Consider the following 19,579-nt stretch of genomic DNA (forward strand, 5'->3'; position numbering starts at 1 on the left):
ATCTGGACTTGGCCAATCTACCACAGCCTTAACCTTGTCAGGATCCATGCGCACTCCCTCAGAAGAGATGATGTACCCTAGAAAAGGAACAGACTGTGCATGAAACACGCATTTCTCCGCCTTGACAAAAAGCCCATTCTCTAACAGTCTCTGGAGCACTCGTCTGACGTGTTGAACGTGTTCCTGGAGAGACGAAGAAAAAATCAATATGTCATCCAGGTAAACATATATGAACTGATCGACCATGTCTCTCAACACGTCATTAACGAGTGCTTGGAAAACCGCTGGGGAGTTGGAAAGCCCAAAAGGCATAACCAAATATTCAAAGTGCCCCCTAGGGGTATTAAAAGCGGTTTTCCATTCATCCCCCTTCCTGATGCGAACCAAATGATATGCATTACGTAAGTCCAGTTTCGTGAAAATGGATGCTCCCTGCAACCTCTCGAAAGCTGAAGACATCAACGGCAAAGGATAGGAATTCTTTACCGTGATGTTGTTTAGCTCTTGGTAATCAATACAAGGTCGCAGAGAGCCATCCTTCTTCCCAACGAAAAAGAACCCCGCCCCCGCAGGAGAAGAGGAAGGCTGGATGAACCCAGAGGCTAGAGAATCAGAAATATATTTCTCCATGGCCTCCCTCTCGGGAACAGAAAGAGAGTAAAGTTTGCCCTTAGGCGGAGATTTACCTGGCAGTAGATCTATCGCACAGTCATAGGAACGATGCGGAGGAAGAGAAGCAGCACGAGACTTACTGAACACCTCCTTCAGGTCGAGATACTCCGCGGGCACGTTAGACAAATCCGCTGCCTCACTCTGAAACACAGAACCAGACACAGACGAACAGGCAGACAACAAACATGACTCATGACAACGGTTACTCCAAGTGGAAATGGAATTATTGTGCCAGTCGATACGGGGGTTATGTTGAGTGAGCCACGGGTGCCCTAAAACCACTGGTGCTAGTGGTGAGTCCATGAGTAAAAAGGAAATGATTTCAGTGTGGTTGCCAGAAGTGATAAGTGTGAGGGGTTCAGTAGAGTGGGAGATTCCTGGAAGTTCTTGTCCATTGAGTGCGTTGACGGAAATCTTGTGAGTGAGAGAAGTGATGGGAATCTGGAGTCTGAGTGCAAGTCCAAAGTCCATAAAATTACCCTCTGCTCCCGAATCCAGCAGTGCTTGAGTGCGGTGCGTGGAGGTTGCCCACTTCAGTCTTACCGGGAGGAGGGTTGATGATGTTGATGAGGTCTTCTCGGCGGAGATCCCACCCGATAGTAGCCTCATACTTACTACCGGGCTTGCTCTTTTACCGGACAGGAAAAGAGAAAGTGGCCAGGCTTGCCACAGTAAAGACAGAGTCCTTGGGAAGCCGAGCTCTCCCCACCTGCATGGGTTCATGATCTGAAACTGGGCTGACCGCGCTCCCGCCGTTGGCCCGTGGATCCTCAGTGTGGTACTGGAGTCGACTCTGCTGTACCTGAGCGGTCACACGATTAAGACGAGCATCGACCCTCAGAGCAAGCTCCACCAGGCCATCCAGGGTCTTGGGAAGGTCCAGAATGTAAATCTCTTTTTGAACGCGGTCAGCCAACCCATGCAGGAACATGTCCCACTGCGCCTCCTCGTTCCATTGGCACTCTGCGGCCAGGGTGCGGAACTGGATGGAATAATCCGACACCGAGCCATTACCTTGACGTAGATCAGCGAGTAATCTGGCCGCCTCCTTACCCGCTACCGCTCGATCAAAGACTCTTCTCATCTCTGTGGAGAGTGCCTGGAACGAGGCGCAGCAGGTGTTTTGGTTCTCCCACACCGCCGTTCCCCAGAGAGCCGCCTTCCCCGACAGTAGTGTCAACACGAACGCCACTTTAGACTGTTCAGTGCAAAAGGTCCGTGGCTGCAATGCAAAGTGCAGGGAACATGCTGTGAGAAAAGCCCTACAATACTCAGGCTCACCTGAATACTTCTCAGGCGTGGGCAGACGAGGTTCTGGCTGATTCTCTTGCGGAGGCGGGGGGGGCTGAACGGGCGGTGTGGGCGGCGCAGTGGGAGCTCGAAGAAGTTGTAGCTGTTGGGTGAGCTCGGACACCTGCGTCACGAGTGCTTGAACCGCGCGACCTGTGTTGGCGATCTCCTCTCCTTGTTGATCCATTCTTGTGACGCTATGTGTGATGAAGTCATTCAAACTGGTCGCACTTGCTGTATCCATGATTGGTCAGATCGTTCTGTAGTGAAACAGAGACGGATACAATTGCAAGTAAAAGAATGTTTAATGAAGATGGTCAGAGATACACAGGTCGGGGAAACAAACACTCTGATGGCGAGATGACGCAGGGACTTCAGTGGGCAACCCGGTGATGGTGTGCGGTGAAGGCGTGCTCAGGAACCAGGAACAATAAACAATCCAGACAGCGTGAAACACGACGAAGCGGGTCCACGAAGACAGTAATCCACACGAGGAGATGAGAGCAGTACACAGGGAACAGGACACGACACCGGGGAAGCCACAACGATCTGACAACATGAGATGGGAATTACTGCACATATAAAGGGAACGGGGATTGAACACAGCTGGCGACAATAATTAACACAATGAGTAACCACACCCACACAGACACACACACACACATCAGAAATGAGACAGCCGATTCATGAACCGTGACAGTCGATACACTGATCTAACGAGTCGAGACACGATATTGGGTTCACGAGAACGAGACGAGACCATATTTTAACACTATTATTAAGAAATCTTCAGTGACGAAATATAAAATGTCTTTTATTCGACTGAAAGTCACAGAATGCAAAACAATGCAGGGACATTATGTAATGTTTTAACTACTAATCATCTTGAAATGAATGTCACTTCAGTTCTACTTTCTGAGTATGAATGATCGACTCCGTCTGATGTCTGACAGCTTTTCACCTCCAGGAGAAATATGTTCTGGTTTTAATATGGTGAGATCTGGATTATGTTCTCCGGTCCGTATCCAGATCAGATGGTGGACCTGCACCCTAAAACCAGCACAACGCAGCCCTGAATGTCAAAGTTCAACAGGTCAAATTTCAAATGTATTTGTACAGCACATTTAAAACAAGCACAGTTGACCAAAGTGCTTAACAATGTCAGGATACACACAAATGAACACATAAACACAGTAGAGAATGTCACAGGAGCAAAACTCCACTGGAAATGAAAGCTAAGGAACACAGGAGGGTCTTAAGCAACGACTTAAACATGTCATCAGTCCGAGCTGTTCTTATATGAACCGGTAGACTCTTCCAGAGATCAGGACCAGCACTGAGAAGGCTCGCTCACCTTTATGTGTTAACCTGGATCTCAGAACATGGAGGACCATCTGACTGGACGACCTCAGTGCTTCGACAGGAGAGCGCACGTGTAAAAGCTCTGAGAAATAAGAAGGCGCCAACCCATTCAAAACCTTAAAAACAAGCAATAAAATCTTCAAATCAATCCTGAGACGGACAGAAGCCAGTGGAGCGAGGCTAAAACTGGGGTAATGTGCTCACGCTTTCAGTCCCAGTTAGGAGCCGAGCTGCTGCATTCTGGACTAACTGTAAGAGATGAAGAGCTGACTGATCCAATCACACATATAAAGAGTTACAGTAGTCTAGTCTAGACGTAATAAAAGCATGGTCAGCAGAGACCAGGACAACTAGACGAGCCCTAGAGACAAAGCGCCTGTGAAGACCTCGTGGACTCGACAGTCATCGGCACAGATCCTCAGAAAAGACCAGGAGAACCAGACAAGTCCTCCACACAGACCCGAGGACCAGCTTCAGATCCTCACACCTAATGCTGGCGTGATCAATCCCAATCTTCAAGCAGAAGGAGCTCAATCAAACACTCTGAATCATATCAATCCACAATCTGACTTGTGAGGCAGCCTGGACTCATAATCACACCATGTTCCTTCGTTTGTCCAGAGGAGAACTGGTCAGGTGTTTCCTCCATTCTGTCTCCTGATGGAGTTCGGGTTCTTGCTACTGTCGCCTCCGGCTCGCTTAGTTTATGACACTTCATATTCAGCACTAATATTGATCTGACGGCACTGACACTATTGAGGAGAACTGAGCTGAGCTGGACGAGGACGTCACTGCTTTATAGCTGAACTGAACTCGCTTCATATTTGATGAACTTTACACAGTTATTGAACTGAATCAACACTGAACTGACTTCAGCTGATCAATGACACTATTGTCTTTCTAGAGCCGCTTTACAGCAGAACTGAACTCTGATCATTGATCATTATTTCCCTGTTTATCCCTGTAAAGCTGCTTTTAATCAATCTGTACTGTATAAAGCACTATATCATTAAATATGACTGGACTTTTGCAAAAGGAAATTATTAAGTGTTAAAGAAAGTTTGTGTGTGTTTTTCTATTGTTTATTTTGTGGTTTAAAAGTGTAGTTAATAAATGTTAATATTATAGTGTTTTTGTTCATTGTTAATGCGTGATTATGTTAAAGTGTATTTGTTAATGTTATAATAAAAGCCCTTAATGGTTGAATTAGTGTTTGACTGGCAGTGTGGGTCACATCTGTCTCGAGGAGCAAGCGACTCTCAGCCGGATCTTACAGTGTGTGGGCCAGATCTGGGCCACATCAAACAATAGCCGCGTTTCCACTGTCGGGCCAGTGCGAGCCAGGGCTTTAAACGGGCCGTGCTGGGCTAATAGCACCGGGCCTGCGTTTCCACTGTTGGGCCAGTGCGGGCCAGGGCTTCACTAAAACACGCCCGTAACACGCCTCTCTGGAACAACGTCACACTAACCCATCATTTCACCAACAAATGGAAGTTTTATCAGAAAACTAATCAGAAATCACTGGAAACAGCGTTGAAAACAAACATGATAAAAGCGTCCGTTTGCTGGCATTTTTGTTGTTTACTTGAATATTTAAAACCCAAGCATCGATGTTTTACCACAGGTTTACAATAAAAAGTGATACATTGATCATAATGAATTAATTTATGTCAAAATTGCACATTAGTCACTCAGAAATAAATTACCGTTAACGTTAGGTCTATTTCACAAAAGAAAGAGGACACACTTACTTCTTCAGTCGCGTCTGTTTCTGTTTATCTGGTATACAGGACATTACATCACATTTAGAAAGAATGATAATTTCTACAAATATATGCCACCAAAAATACGACCTGAGGAACTTTAGCCTTCTCTCGACTCCCATACAGATATTTTCAGTCAGAGAAACAGAGGAAACTCCCGAAAAAAAAGTTGCTTTATTTTATGATAGTCCGGTATAAAGAGACGAGACGTAGGCTACTGACAGATAAAATAAAAACATGATTGTGATAGCCTTTAAGATTGGTCTGATTTCTTCAAGCGTTCACTATGTTTTTTTACTATGCGTATCTTCAAGCGTTTACTATGTTTACTATAGTAATGGTTAGCGCGCATAGTCTTTTGCATCACAAACAGAAGGCATTCAAACATGAACGCGAGTTAAATTATTTTAAAAGTCTTTAATGCTGACAGAATCATCCGGCGCTGCCGTCTCCCGACTCAGGTGAACTCCGCCTCTGTTCGTAACCACTCCTCTAGCCCGAGCTGGCCCGCTTTGGCCCAAGGTATTCGACGGGCCAGAAATCCTGTCCGTTGGCCTCGAGTAAGCCCTGATCAAGCCCCGGAAGTGACAGTGGAAACGCGACTGGCCCTGGCACGCACTAGCACGGCCCGGTCCTGGCCCGACAGTGGAAACGCGGCTAATGAAGGCACTTCTCAGTGTGTGTGCCAGATCTGGGTCATATCAGTAAAGAAGAGGCATTTTAGCGGCTGTGGGCCACATCTGGGCCGGAGGAAACTGTGTGTGTCTGTGTTCAGCTTTGGGCCGGGGAACCAGCAGAACTGAAGCAAGGATGTGGACTAGAGAAATGTGGATATCTGGGACGTTTACTGAAATCATGATGTTGAACCACTGATTGGAAACTAAAGATTGGTAAAGGTTGGATTTAATTGATTCTTCCTCATTAGAGAGAAACACATGTGCATCAGCTGCTGCTCCTCTGTGTTTCGCACGCTTGTTCTCTGCGTTTGATTTGTGTTGTTACTGACGGCAATGAGACACATTCATTAAAAAAATCTATTAAAGTTTTCCCTGTTTCTACATTCTAAATAAGTGCATCTTGCTTTAGTTATATTTAATAGGAATTTCCTGATTAAAGTTCCAACAATATTTACACTTCACACACAGTGTCACAGACATTTCATTTTCATGGACTTTTAGTTTGTCATTTTCAGTCACATGTGTTCCTTTGTTCAGTTTTCCCGCCACTAATCAGTTGTCATGGTTACTGATTAATTGTCACAGGTGTTTATGATTTGGCCCTCATCAACCTCTTCAGTTGTCTGGTAATGCTTGTGTTTTACACACTGTTACGCTACTTGGATTATATTTGAGTCGTTTAATAAACTTTGTCTGATTTGTACTCTTGATGGTCTTCCTCTTTGTTCTACATCGTGACACACACAGACGTATCGCATGTGTTCCTCAACGCTTGCAGAGCCGCTCGTCTTCTCTCCTTTAGTGAAGGCAGACGAGGATGGACAGGTAAATGAGACGCAGCCTCCTGATAATGCTGACATTGGTTCTACATTGAGTTGTAGTCGACAGCATGATCTCCTGAGCTGGGATTTGATGCTCTCCTGAGCTTTATCTCCCGCTCCCTGATTCCTGCTTTATCAGCCAATCATTCATATTCCTGAATCACTAAATGTGATGAATGTCACTGATCTCCATTCAGTTCAGCTGTTCCTGCTGAAACACAATCACAACAAACTACATCTTGTGTTTATGAGAAAGTGACTGACAGCTATTGTGTGATATTTAAAGAGATGAAGCTCTACATAAGGTGTATCTGCAGCTTTAGACAAATATCCACTGAAAAAACCCAAGCTCTTTTATTCTCCAAGATAAACGTGTCACATTATTGTCATGGAAATGAGCTGATATATAGTTTATAGTAATGGCTGTAGTTCAGAGGTGTTTATTCCTCTTCATGCAGAGTTTATCTCCAACATTGATCCTGATGATCTTGATTAGCAGCTTCAGTGTGTTTAATTAGCGCTGGAGATAAACTCGCTGGAAGAAGCACACACTGTGTAATGTTGATTTAATGGCATTTTAATCCATTTGATTCTTTCAGGTTTATGTCACATTGCATTGTTCCACATTTGTAGATCGCTTTGAAAAAATCATCTGCTAAATGACTAAATGTAATTATAAACATGATTGGATGATGACAAACTTATTTCATATCATACAGATGTGATCAAACAAAGTCCTCTTTATGATTTATTATCAGGAATGCTGTGTTCTGCAGAAAGATAAATGAAAGACAAAACTGAACAAATGAAGGCAAGGATAAATAAATAAAAAGAATGAATGAACGAGCCAAAGAGAACAGAACAGAAATAATGAAGAAAACCATATATATATATATATATAAACTAAAGAAAGAAGAAATTAATTTAAGAGAAGAGAGAGAAAATTTAATTAACCAAAGAGCTATATCAAAAATAAGTAACACCGATAAAAACAAACTGAATAAGACGCGAGTGCTTTGTTTGCGCAAAAACAATTATTTACAAAATATGAATCTACAACGCGCGTTCACGCAACGTCTCTCTCTCTCTCTCTCTCTCTCTCTCTCTCTCTCTCTCTCTCTCTCTCTCTCTCTCTCTCTCTCTCTCGTCACACATAGAAAGTGAAAGCAAGTTCTCCTGCCGGTGTTACGGATCAACTGGGATCATATTACTGGAGGGACCACTGCATGAAAAGAGGTGTATCCGGACCAGTATACTCCTGTATACACTGCTGAAATTCGGAAGAATCCAGGAGTATACTGGCCGGATAGCTCAAATTCCATGGGTCTGTATATATCCGTATACATCCGAAATGATACCAAATCGGATGTATGTTGTGGACGTATACTTCCGTGCTACAGCCATTTGTTGCCATGGCAAGTAATCCCATCAAAGGTTTTTTCAAGAGAACATTTTCACACCTTTGTGCACCTTTTGGCCTTCCCCCCTATTGGTCCTTTTCTTTTAAAACCACTCCCATTACCCAGACCACTATTGGAGGACAGGACACATTGAAAACCCAGGAAAGTGATTTGATTGGTTAATTTTAGAACATAGCCCACCCTAGGCCTTATCGCGCAGTGATTTGATTGGTTATAGGCCAGCTATGCAGATATTGCTCAGTATACACTAACCCCCCCCCCCCCCCTTCCCCCAATTTTAATACATTCAAATATAATTTTAAAAACACACACAAAGAACAATGAGAAAGTCTGACATTTTTATTAAGGTAAATAAAACATTCCAAAGAGCATTATAAACAAGCATTAAAAAGGAATGGGGGAACAAAAATATTTGAGGGGATGAAAATGTAAAGGAACAAAAACAAATATAACATGAACATTCCAAAGAACATTATAAACATACATTAAAATGAATGGGGAAAAAGAAATGTGAACAAAGGTGTAAAGGAATGAAATACAAAACGTGGAGATAAGCAACATGCACATCAAAAAGGAACAAATATACAAAGTATACAATATAAAACGAAATCAATAAATAAGAAATATAGAAATTAAAGTGTATATAAAATATATGTAAATATTCATTTTTCAAACTGCCATGATGCACTGGTGGTGTGACGTAGCGTGGGTCAGACTCTAGTCTGGTTTGTAGTGCCTGGCAGAGAGCAGATAACTCTGTGGTTCTGTTTGGTGGAGACCTCACCATCCACACTGGCCTTCCATCAGCAATAGCATCTTCATCAGACATCAGATCTATTGTTGCAGTCTTCCAGAGTTCCCTTTCTGTGTTGGTTTGTACAACACTGGACCTGGTCTCCAGCAACTGCAAAACATGACAGTAATTTAACCACTAAAACACAGAGAGGAGGACAGTTACATTCTGAAGAAAAAAAAACAAAAAAAAACTGCTTAACCAGTTTCTTAACTTACCCGTCTCTTTCTTTGACGGTTCTTTGCAGTGTTCTTCATAGTGTTTCTTTTCTGGGCCTTTTCAGGCTGAGCCAAAGAATACTTCCTCCGCAAAGTCTCAAAATACGTCTTGCAACCTGTTAAATAAATCATAAATAAATGTAATGCCAATAAAACTAAGTAAAACAGAGGACATTAAAATGATTACTGTAGAGATGGAACTCTGGATTGTTCGGATAGTCCTTGAAGACTGGTGACTCCGGTAAGAGAGTAAGGGCTCGGAGAGTTACATTCAAAACTTTAATATGCTGGGCACATAAATAACATGTATGTGTGGGTGGGTGTGTGTGTGTGTGTGTGTGGTCTGAAACGAAAGATAATAGTACAAATTAGACATAAAATAATATTACAGTCATTGTTAAATTGCTACAGATATTATGCATTTTCATACTGAACATAAGATAAACAATCAACAATTTACAAGCAATTCCACAATTATAATAGTGTAGCATGTCAAATAACTGTAAAATGGCAACAGACCAACATTTTAAATGTTAATATGACGACAACAACACATTATAACGTGTCTGAGGAACTAGCACATTAGCTTTCTGACATAGATATCAAATAACGTTATCTGGTGCACGTACAAACTCGCAAGATTATTACACCCTCATAATAATATCAACAACATTATTAACTTGCACATTTCTACATGAAATGAGAAATAAACTCACTTTTCTGCACGAACGCACACAGCTCTGAAGTTTACATGCTCATCGTGACCCAGCGCGTGCGGTGTATAAAGTGTATGATCTTAAAGGGGAAGTTGTATGGTTATCAGTAAAGTGAAAGACATGTGCCCTCTAGTGTTGAAACATGAAAGTGCAGTTAAAGGGATAGACTTTTCTACATTGCCGCCCCCAAATTTAGAATCCAAATTTGTAATTAGTTAGGAAAGTCTCAACGTCCGTTACTATTTTCTTCCTCATCTTCCCATGATGGCAGCCTAACTAAACGGGCAACAGGTCGGAGATAAGTTCGCCCTTTCACTTGCACTTCTGCTGTGCGTATGCGATTATCCGCTCCTGCATAGGTTTTAGTCACTCTGCCTATAGGCCACAAGGCTCGGGGCAATTGCGGATCAACTATCATGATGATCTGTCCTTTACTTAGATTGGCATTGTCCTTCTGCCATTTTTGACGGGGCTGTAGGCTTGGTAAATAATGCCTAATGAAGTTAACCCAAAAGTGATCAGCTAGAATTTGGCTGTGTCGCCATCGTCGTCTCCCTAACAGATCACTAGAAGAGTAGATTGCTTGAGGGAGTGATGCATCACGACGGCCCATTAGCAAGAGATTTGGTGTGACTGGGTCCGGATCGGCAACATCTGATGAGACGTATCCGAGTGGCTTAGAGTTGATAATTCCCTCAACTTCCACTAGAACTGTACGCAAGACTGCTTCAGTTACTGTACGATTGCCCAAGACTACCTGGAGAGCAGTTTTAACTGATCGTATTTCTCGCTCCCAGGTCCCTCCAAAATGTGGCGCATTCGGAGGGTTAAACTGGAAAGCAATTTCCTGGCATGCTAGATGTTCTTTAAGTGGAACCTCTAACGAAGCAAAGGCCTCCTGGAGTTCAGTGGCTCCTCCTCGGAAGTTAGTACCTCTATCTGCCAGTATCTCAAACGGCTTACCACGTCGTGACACAAATCGTCTTAATGCCATCAGAAAAGCATCCGTGTCCATGCTCTCTAAGAGATCAAGATGTATGCAACTCGTTGTCATACATTTGAATATAATGCCCCAGCGTTTCTCTGTGCGTCTACCCAGTTTAATTGTAAACGGTCCGAAGCAGTCTACCCCAGTGGACCAGAAAGGTGGTTTGTATAGCCGAAGTCGAGATGGGGGCAAGTCTGCCATCTTCGGAATTACAGGACTTGCTCTCCATTTTTGACACTTCTCACAGTTGTACTGGTGCTTCTTGATTGATTCTCTGCCCCGTAGGATCCAGTACTTGCGTCTGATCTCACCCAAGACCCTCTCTGGACCTGGATGCAGAAGCTGGTTGTCATATTCTTTGATTAGGAGCATTGTAATCTGATGTTTAGGGTCTAGTATTATCGGATGCATAGTGTCTGGATCTAAGCTGTCAGCTCGACGGAGTCGTCCCCCAACTCGGATTAAACCAAGCGTTTGATCATACTCAGGGGAAAGTGAAGCTAGACGACTCTGGGCGGATATGGCTTTTCCTTTGATCAGCGCATCCACTTCTCCTGGGAAGCTGTCACTCTGAGCTTGTCTTAACAGGTGTAGTTCAGCTGATATGGCATCTGCGGCAGTCATAATAGCAGCCGCCCCGTGAAGGGACTGGTGAGTTGCTTTCAACAGATCATTCCAACTCCTACTACTGGAGATGTCAGGATGAGGCTTGGCAAGACATGAATTGCCACAGAATGATTGCTTCTTCAGCTCATCACTGTCATCAGGAGCTGTTAATTTAGGCAGAGATGGCCAGGTGCTGGGATTTTGGCGAAGGAACCTTGGTCCTTGACTCCAGCGCTGAGGTTTGCTCAATTCTAGCAAAGTCTTGCCCCTGGTCAGGTCATCCGCTGGGTTATCCGCGGTATTGACGTATCTCCAATTTGACATCAAAGTCACATCCTGAATTTCAGCGATGCGTGTCCCGACAAAGACTTTGTAACGGCAAGAGTCTGATCTTAGCCAATTTAGGACTGTTGTTGAATCAGTCCACAGAATTATATCCTCCAAAGGAACAGAAAGCTCTTTACTGAGCAACTTTGCCAGCTGTGCTCCTGTGAGAGCTGCACAAAGCTCTAAGCGGGGAATTGAGGTCTGCTTGCGAGGAGCCACTCTGGACCTTGCCATCACAAAGGCTACATGGATATGTTTCTGTTGATCTTGAGTGTTGAGGTAAGCGACCGATCCGTAAGCCCGTTCGGAGGCATCACAAAAAATATGGATGGTTCTCTGGGTGCCTTCTGTGTCAGCATATGATGGGATGTACGCTCTGGGTATTTCCACAGTGTGCAAATTGGCCAGTTCAGCCTCCCAGGCTTGCCATTGAACTAACAGACTTTTAGGGTGGATGATGTCATCCCAACCAATCTTGAGTTTCCAGAGATCTTGAATTAGCATTTTCGCTTTGGTGGTGAAGGGTATAAGATATCCAAGTGGGTCATATTGTGTGGCCAGTACCTTGTACACGTTTCGTAGTGTGGGTTCGGAGTAGTCAACTTGGCGATGTTTATATCCAAGTTGGTCAGTGAGACAATTCCAACGCAGACCTAAAGCTGGCTCTTGTGGGTCTGAACTATGCTCAGAAAGCCACAGTTCAGTGCTGGCTGCTCTGGCTTCAATTGGGAGGTGTTCTATTACAGCAGGTACATTGCTGGCCCACTGGCGGATTTCAAAGCCACCAGAAGATAAAAGTCTGCGCATCCTGTCGATGAGGTTACGGGCCTTCTCTGGGGAGTCAAGACTCTGCAAACAGTTGTCAACATAGAATGCTTGCTCTATAGACCTTTGAACATCTTCGTAGCCTTCACTGTTGTCCTTCACATGCCTTTGGAGTGCATATGTGGCACAACAAGGACTGCAGGTGGTCCCAAATGGAAGAACCTGCCATTCAAAGACACTTGGTTCTTCGTCCCTCTTCATGTCTCTCCAGATGAAGCGTAACAATGAGCTGTCTTCTGGCAGAAGTCGGATCTGGTGGAACATTGCTTTAATGTCTCCACTGATAGCCACCGTATGCTCACGGAACCGAAGGAGGACACCAAGCAAGGACGGACCCAAGATGGGACCCGGAAGAAGGTGATCATTTAGCGCTTGGCCCCTGTATTGATATGAGCAATTGAAAACAAGCCTTGCTTTGTTGTTGTGATGGACTAAGTGATGAGGGATGTACCATGACTCAGTAGAGGCCTCTACATCCTCAGGTGTCAATCTCTTCACATAGCCAGCAAATTCAAGCTTTTGTACCTCTTGACAATAGGTCATGGTTTAATTGATGTCGATGGCGATCCGTCGTTCTGTACTTCGAAGTAGTGAAAGACAAGCAGATTTGGGCGCTTTTAGACACGGACTGTCCTTCCGTCTGAGAAGTGGTGTAGCATATCTCATTATGCCATCTACATTCATCCTTACAGTGTGCTGCTCAAGCATCTCAAGTGCTTGCTGGTCAAGCTTGGATCTGGTGGCTGCTTTCTCACTGATATAGGGCAAAGTATCAATTTGCCACAGTTTCTCCACATGCGTTTGAAGATCAAAGTGGTTTGACCTCATTGAAGTAAAGAAACAGTGCTGCTCTTCAAAAGGAAGATTGACCAAGCTGGCAGGACCTTGAAGTGTCCAACCCAGGGAAGTACATATTGCTACAGGTCCACCAGAAGGGCCAACCCGAACAGGCTGGGTAGGGATGAGCAAATGTGGAAAGTCGGAACCAATCAGCAGTACAGGCTTTACTTTGTCAATTGCTGGGATTGGCAGCCCCTGTAGGTGTCTGTACTTCTTCATCAGTACTTTAACTGGGTAACTATGCTCAGAAAGACCTAGTTCATCAGCAGTGAATGCATGATTTATATTGTATCTCCGTCTAGAGTTGTCAGCTGGGGAAATTTCGAAAGAAACGGATGCCCCTTTCAGGTGAACAACCTCATGCCGTACAGTTCTCAGTGAGAGTGTTTCTGGTTCTTTATGTAGCTTGAGACATAGTGCAGCGGAAGAAAGGAGAATAGTCCGCTCAGAACCATCATCCAACAAAGCATATGCCTCTAGTGAATGTTCAGCATTATGCAAAAGTACTTTGACTACCTTTTAACATGACCTGTTGAGGTCGGTTGGGACGGTCAAGATAAATGGTGTCTGGAGGAGTACTAACCATGAGGACCTGGTTGGGCTCCTGTATGGTTACATCATGTAGAACAGTGAGATGCTGCTTTTGACATATTTTACAGGGCTTCTTGAGGGTACAAGCCTCAGGTTTGTGATTGCGTCCGCAGCGCCAACAGCTTTTGTCTTTAAGCCACTCTGCAATTTGGGTAGTTGTTAGTGACTTGAATTTTGAACACAGGCTGAGATAGTGCTCACGTGTGTCACAATATGGGCAATAAGGTTTAGGCTTGTCTTTAGGCTTTATCGGGAATGTACGGCGTATCTGAGAGGTAAGTGGTAATTTATCTGGACTACTACTGATATTGTAGTATACAGAAGATGATGGCTGACTCTGACTTCTCATCCCTTTCTTCTGAGGCTTCATCTGCTCTTGAAACATGTCCACAGCTCGGCTAGAGATACGCTTCGCCTGTGATTTTATCTGAAGCCATGCTGATAGGTCCAGCAGAGTGTATGTTTTGTCTGTCCCTGTGATTAGTATACCACGATTTAAACAATGCTCTACAAACCCATCACGATAGCTGGCAGGCAGTTTGGCTAAAATTCTGTCTACATGTGAGCCACATTTCAATTCGTAGCCATTCTCACCCTCCAAGGAACGAAGCATGCCCACAAGAGAATGTATTGACAGTGCAAAGTTATCAAATGCTTCAGCATCCCCTACTCTGACAGGAGGAGAGTTCAATATAGCACCAAGTTCACTCTGTACAAGTTGGCGGGCTTGCCCATATTTGTCTTGGAGGGCTTGTAACGCAGTCGTGTATGGAGTAGGGTCATGCATGTACGCTTGTGCTAATTTGTAGGCACTTGGCAGTTTTAATCTGTCTAGAAGCACTTGGTATTTAAACTGCTCTGTTAGATGAGCATGGCCACCTAAGAGACTGTCTAGAGCCATTTTGAGTAAGGCAAAGTCAGACTCTTTACCACTATCAAATTTAGGCAGGGATGGTTTGGGTATACCATATGAGCTGGCAATCAACATGTCCATCATATTGACTGGGGCTTGAGGCTGTACACACGGAATACTAGGCACTGAAAATGGCACAGATAGGAGAAGGGACAACAATTACAGGTTCTGCATGTAATGGTTTGGATATAGAGATAGGTGTAATGTGCTCAGGAACAGAGTGTAAAGTTAAGGGCTGAGGGTTAACAGTACTACTCTGATGTATGTAAGGTGTTAAGTGCTGTGGATTATCAGCTAACTGATTTTGTGTGTGAGGAGCAACCTCTACCTTCTGTGAACAGAGTATATCAGTCTGTACCTACCCTGGGTCAAGTTCACTTCTGGTTTGTGGAACAGCTGTTGCATTTTCAGTCTCTGATTCTCGAAGAAGTGATGTGATGAGACGCACTTTCTCCAGCTCCATCTCCTTCTGCTTAATACGGCGCTGTCTTTCAAGCTGTTTGGTGATCAGTTCCTTGGTCTTGTGCGCTGCACGAGCCTCTTCATCCAACTGCCGACTTCTTCTTTGCTGCTCTCGGAGTAAATCTTCTCTCTCATATAACGCATGCCGTGCTTGTTGATCCAGGAACTCACACTGTTCTTCGGCTTTGCTCTCCTCCACCATCTGTCTCTGCATCTCTGCAAGCTCCATGCTCTTCAATTTCTCCTCTACAATAGCTGTCTGTAGATCAGTCAGTTGTGAAACTGTTGTTCGGCTGGATCCAGAGCTTCTGCTGGTCTTTGTTCTTGATTGGCTGTGACGTGAACAAGCAGATGAACGTGCTGAAGATGGTTTACTAGACGCAGTCACATGGTCTGATTGTGCAGCTGGAATAGTAGTCACTGGCATTATACTACTGGCATCCGCACTGGAATCTGTAATTTGGCTTGGTTGATGCCCAACGTCATAATCATCTAAGTAGGCTGGTGGATGTCTCTCCCGCTGAGTACGAGGACGCACAATCGGTTCTGTAACCTCCTGCTCTGACTGCATGTTGTCTTCAAGGTTGCTATCATCCGGCTCGAAGGACCATTTGTAGAGATGGAACTCTGGATTGTTCGGATAGTCCTTGAAGACTGGTGACTCCGGTAAGAGAGTAAGGGCTCGGAGAGTTACATTCAAAACTTTAATATGCTGGGCACATAAATAACATGTATGTGTGGGTGGGTGTGTGTGTGTGTGTGTGTGTGTGGTCTGAAACGAAAGATAATAGTACAAATTAGACATAAAATAATATTACAGTCATTGTTAAATTGCTACAGATATTATGCATTTTCATACTGAACATAAGATAAACAATCAACAATTTACAAGCAATTCCACAATTATAATAGTGTAGCATGTCAAATAACTGTAAAATGGCAACAGACCAACATTTTAAATGTTAATATGACGACAACAACACATTATAACGTGTCTGAGGAACTAGCACATTAGCTTTCTGACATAGATATCAAATAACGTTATCTGGTGCACGTACAAACTCGCGAGATTATTACACCCTCATAATAATATCAACAACATTATTAACTTGCACATTTCTACATGAAATGAGAAATAAACTCACTTTTCTGCACGAACGCACACAGCTCTGAAGTTTACATGCTCATCGTGACCCAGCGCGTGCGGTGTATAAAGTGTATGATCTTAAAGGGGAAGTTGTATGGTTATCAGTAAAGTGAAAGACATGTGCCCTCTAGTGTTGAAACATGAAAGTGCAGTTAAAGGGATAGACTTTTCTACAATTACAACATCTTTAAGATTACCTTTTACACAATCAGGGTCAACGTCTGTAAAAGTTGTCCTTAATTCTTCGAAGAGATAAGTGGTCACAGCCAGGTTATGTGATGAATTTATTCTGGGGGAAAAAGTTGCAGGCATCATTAATGCAATTCAGTTTTGGTATTTCAAATCCATATAGTAGTAGATTAAACTAACATTTACAGCATACAATACGCAGTCTTACCCGGTTTGTGGATCGTATTTGTGTGGGTTGTTCTCTGAATTATGGAGGCACCTTACAGAGTTTGAAATAAAAAAGCGTTTAAGTGAATTCACAATCTGCAAGAACCACAAAACTGAATTTTCAGTTTGAATAAGTTGGCCATCACAGTAAACATAAGAGACAAAACATATCAGTTCATAAATCTTTAAGATGTCACGCAGCGCCTCTGATATCTTACCGGTTCGTGCCGCCTTCTGCCTATACAAGGCCACCAGTGCAGGTGTATGTTGGTCAAGCACAGCATAGAACTGGTTCCGTATGTTGACGTTTGTAATGCGTTGGAACTCAGCACAAAGCTACAAAAACAAAAACAAACAAAAATAATTATATAAAAAGACTAATACTCGATTTGCAACAGAAAACACATTTGTGATGCAACATGTTCCGTTAAAATACATTGTTGAGTAACATGGTCACATGCAAAGTGATAGTTCTTACACACAGTGAATAGTGGCATTTGCTGTTCCATTTGAATGTGATACATATTAAAAATTTGGCAGTGAAATATGTGTGAAGAGTGGCAGAAAAGAGAAGTGAGTCTGTTTTACCTGTGATTCAATCCGAAGAGCCGGCCATTTCCCCAAGAAGTCCTTCCCCTGCACAGATAAAACAATCAATATGAAACCAGTCAAATTATGCAATCAACCTCTTTACAAATTAATGATACAAAATTTCAACTGAATGTAACTTACCGATAAAGTTGCTCTCTGGTGACAATGTAGGTCTGCATATGCACACAAAAACAGACAGCAAGAGATTTAATTTTTAAGAGACGTTTGATTGATGCTAATGAATTAGGCTCCAAATAAAAGAAATGGTGAAAAATAGTTACAGCCTAAATTAACATTTGAGTCACCTTGATTTTGGGGGATGCTCACTGCACTCCTTCCACTTAAACCTATAATGAAAAGACGTTTGTAAAGGTTTAATAATAACTTGCATAGTTCATTCGGTAACTATTATGTCCATAACCTTAACTTTGTTTGAGTAAAAGTTAACGTAACTGCTAACGTTAGCCACTAGCTCATTTGGGTGCATGTAGATAACATCACATTGAACTTGCCAGAGCAGGGCGCTTAACACAAACAGCAGCAACACACTCAAAAACAGAAGGACTATCGCTTGCTGAAAAGAGTTATTGACTAATGTTAACATTATTGCCCTGCCACGACATTAACAGTAACGTTACACAGGATATTCTGTAACTAGCAGGCGGACTGACGGCAATCGCGCCCGCGGCACCGCGCTTGCAACTTAAAAATAGCCTCGTCTAACAGTCAAATATCACGTGTAATATGATATTCTTACAATATTACAACAAGCAAAGTAGTTTTGAAGTGTTTTGGTTTACTTACAAGTTGTTTCATTCTTGATACACGTCGCTATCCAAGGGTAGCCATCTTGGATAGATTTTTCAGGTAACGTCAGCTGCACGTCATGACGTCATATCACGTGATCGACAGTGCACTTTAAAATAGTGAGTAAAACCAGCGGTGTTCACTCAGAAATGCTGAGGTACACAAACATAAAAATACATATTTGTTCATAGACATTAATAGTTTAAAGGTGGATTAAATCAGCAAGAGATTTTAACTGTAGTGACCTCGGTCTTCAATTCAGTGGAGTAGAAAAGCTCAGGTTCCATCTACCTTTTTAATAAATATCAAGTCACCTTTATTTATACAGCACTTTTTACAATACAGATTGTTTCAAAGTAGCTTTACAGAGATAACAGGAAAATAATGCAAGAAAGTTTGTTTCCAGAAGAAAATAGCTTCACAGTCCAGCTTAAGTCAGTTCAGTGGTGATTCATTTTGTTGTATAAATAAATAAATAAATAAATTGAAATGTGTATATATATAGCCACTTTGGAGAAAACCATGATGTCATTGTCCAGCTCAGTTCAGATCTCATATAATAGTGTCAACGCAGGCAGATCAATAATATTGTTGAATATTAAATTAAATGTCCCCAACTAAGCAAGCTAAAAGCCAATTGTGAAAAAGGTGACAAATGTTGTTGTCTGCAATTTGTAAAACTTCACAATAAAATTTGAGATATTCTTAAATGTTTGGTTCATTTTTCTTTATTTGTTCCATTAAATTTATTGCTGGGAAAAAATTAATCGTGATTAATCGCATCCAAAATAAAAGTTTGTGTTTGCATAATATATGTGTGTGTACTGTGTATAATTATTTTGTATATATAAATACACACATATGCATGTATATATTTAAGATTTTTATTTATTTATATATAAATGATTTATATTTAGATATAATATAAATTATGTATAAATGTATATACAGTATATACATGCAAATATTTCTTAAATAAATACATGCATATGTGTGTATTTATACATACAAAATAATTATACACAGTACACACACATATATTATGCAAACACAAACTTTTATTTTGGATGCGATTAATTTTTTTCCAGCACTAATTCAATTCCTTTGTTTATTTCATTAAATATTCAGATGTTTTTGTGAACGTATATGTTCAGACTGGGTGTTTATTTTGTCCTGTTTTTATAAAAAAATATTTGATTAAGAGACTTTTTTTTCATGCAGTGGTTTTAAGTGGCGACGTGAGTCAACCCTAGAGTCGGCTTTAGTCATTGCTAGTTCTTTGACGTCGGTTTTGTGTTTCAGGGCCTTAAGAATTGATTTATTTTTCTGTACAAAAAGCTTGTTTGCTGTAGC

The 19,579-nt window shown here is 42.4% G+C and overlaps 2 protein-coding genes across 2 annotated transcripts in view; one reads left to right on the forward strand and one right to left on the reverse strand.

The window, feature by feature from the left end:
• LOC308693237 (uncharacterized protein) overlaps nt 1-19,579 on the forward strand; it is a gene marked incomplete at its 3' end in the record, with an annotated part of 262,595 nt that overhangs the window by 100,112 nt on the left and 142,904 nt on the right. The gene's annotated exons all lie outside the window — the stretch shown is intronic.
• LOC308694153 (uncharacterized protein) lies at nt 8,332-18,513 on the reverse strand (the record flags this gene model as incomplete). The annotated part of the gene is made up of 9 exons (XM_081371506.1): nt 8,332-8,910; nt 9,018-9,133; nt 16,630-16,721; nt 16,830-17,164; nt 17,417-17,464; nt 17,561-17,592; nt 17,725-17,766; nt 18,224-18,296; nt 18,472-18,513. The coding sequence occupies 9 exons, from the start codon at nt 18,511-18,513 to the stop codon at nt 8,479-8,481; spliced, it is 1,212 nt and encodes a 403-aa protein (XP_081227632.1). The 3' UTR covers nt 8,332-8,478.

The sequence above is a fragment of the Scardinius erythrophthalmus genome, assembly GCF_964197995.2.
Source record: "Scardinius erythrophthalmus genome assembly, chromosome: 7".
In the NCBI taxonomy this organism is placed as follows: domain Eukaryota; kingdom Metazoa; phylum Chordata; class Actinopteri; order Cypriniformes; family Leuciscidae; genus Scardinius; species Scardinius erythrophthalmus.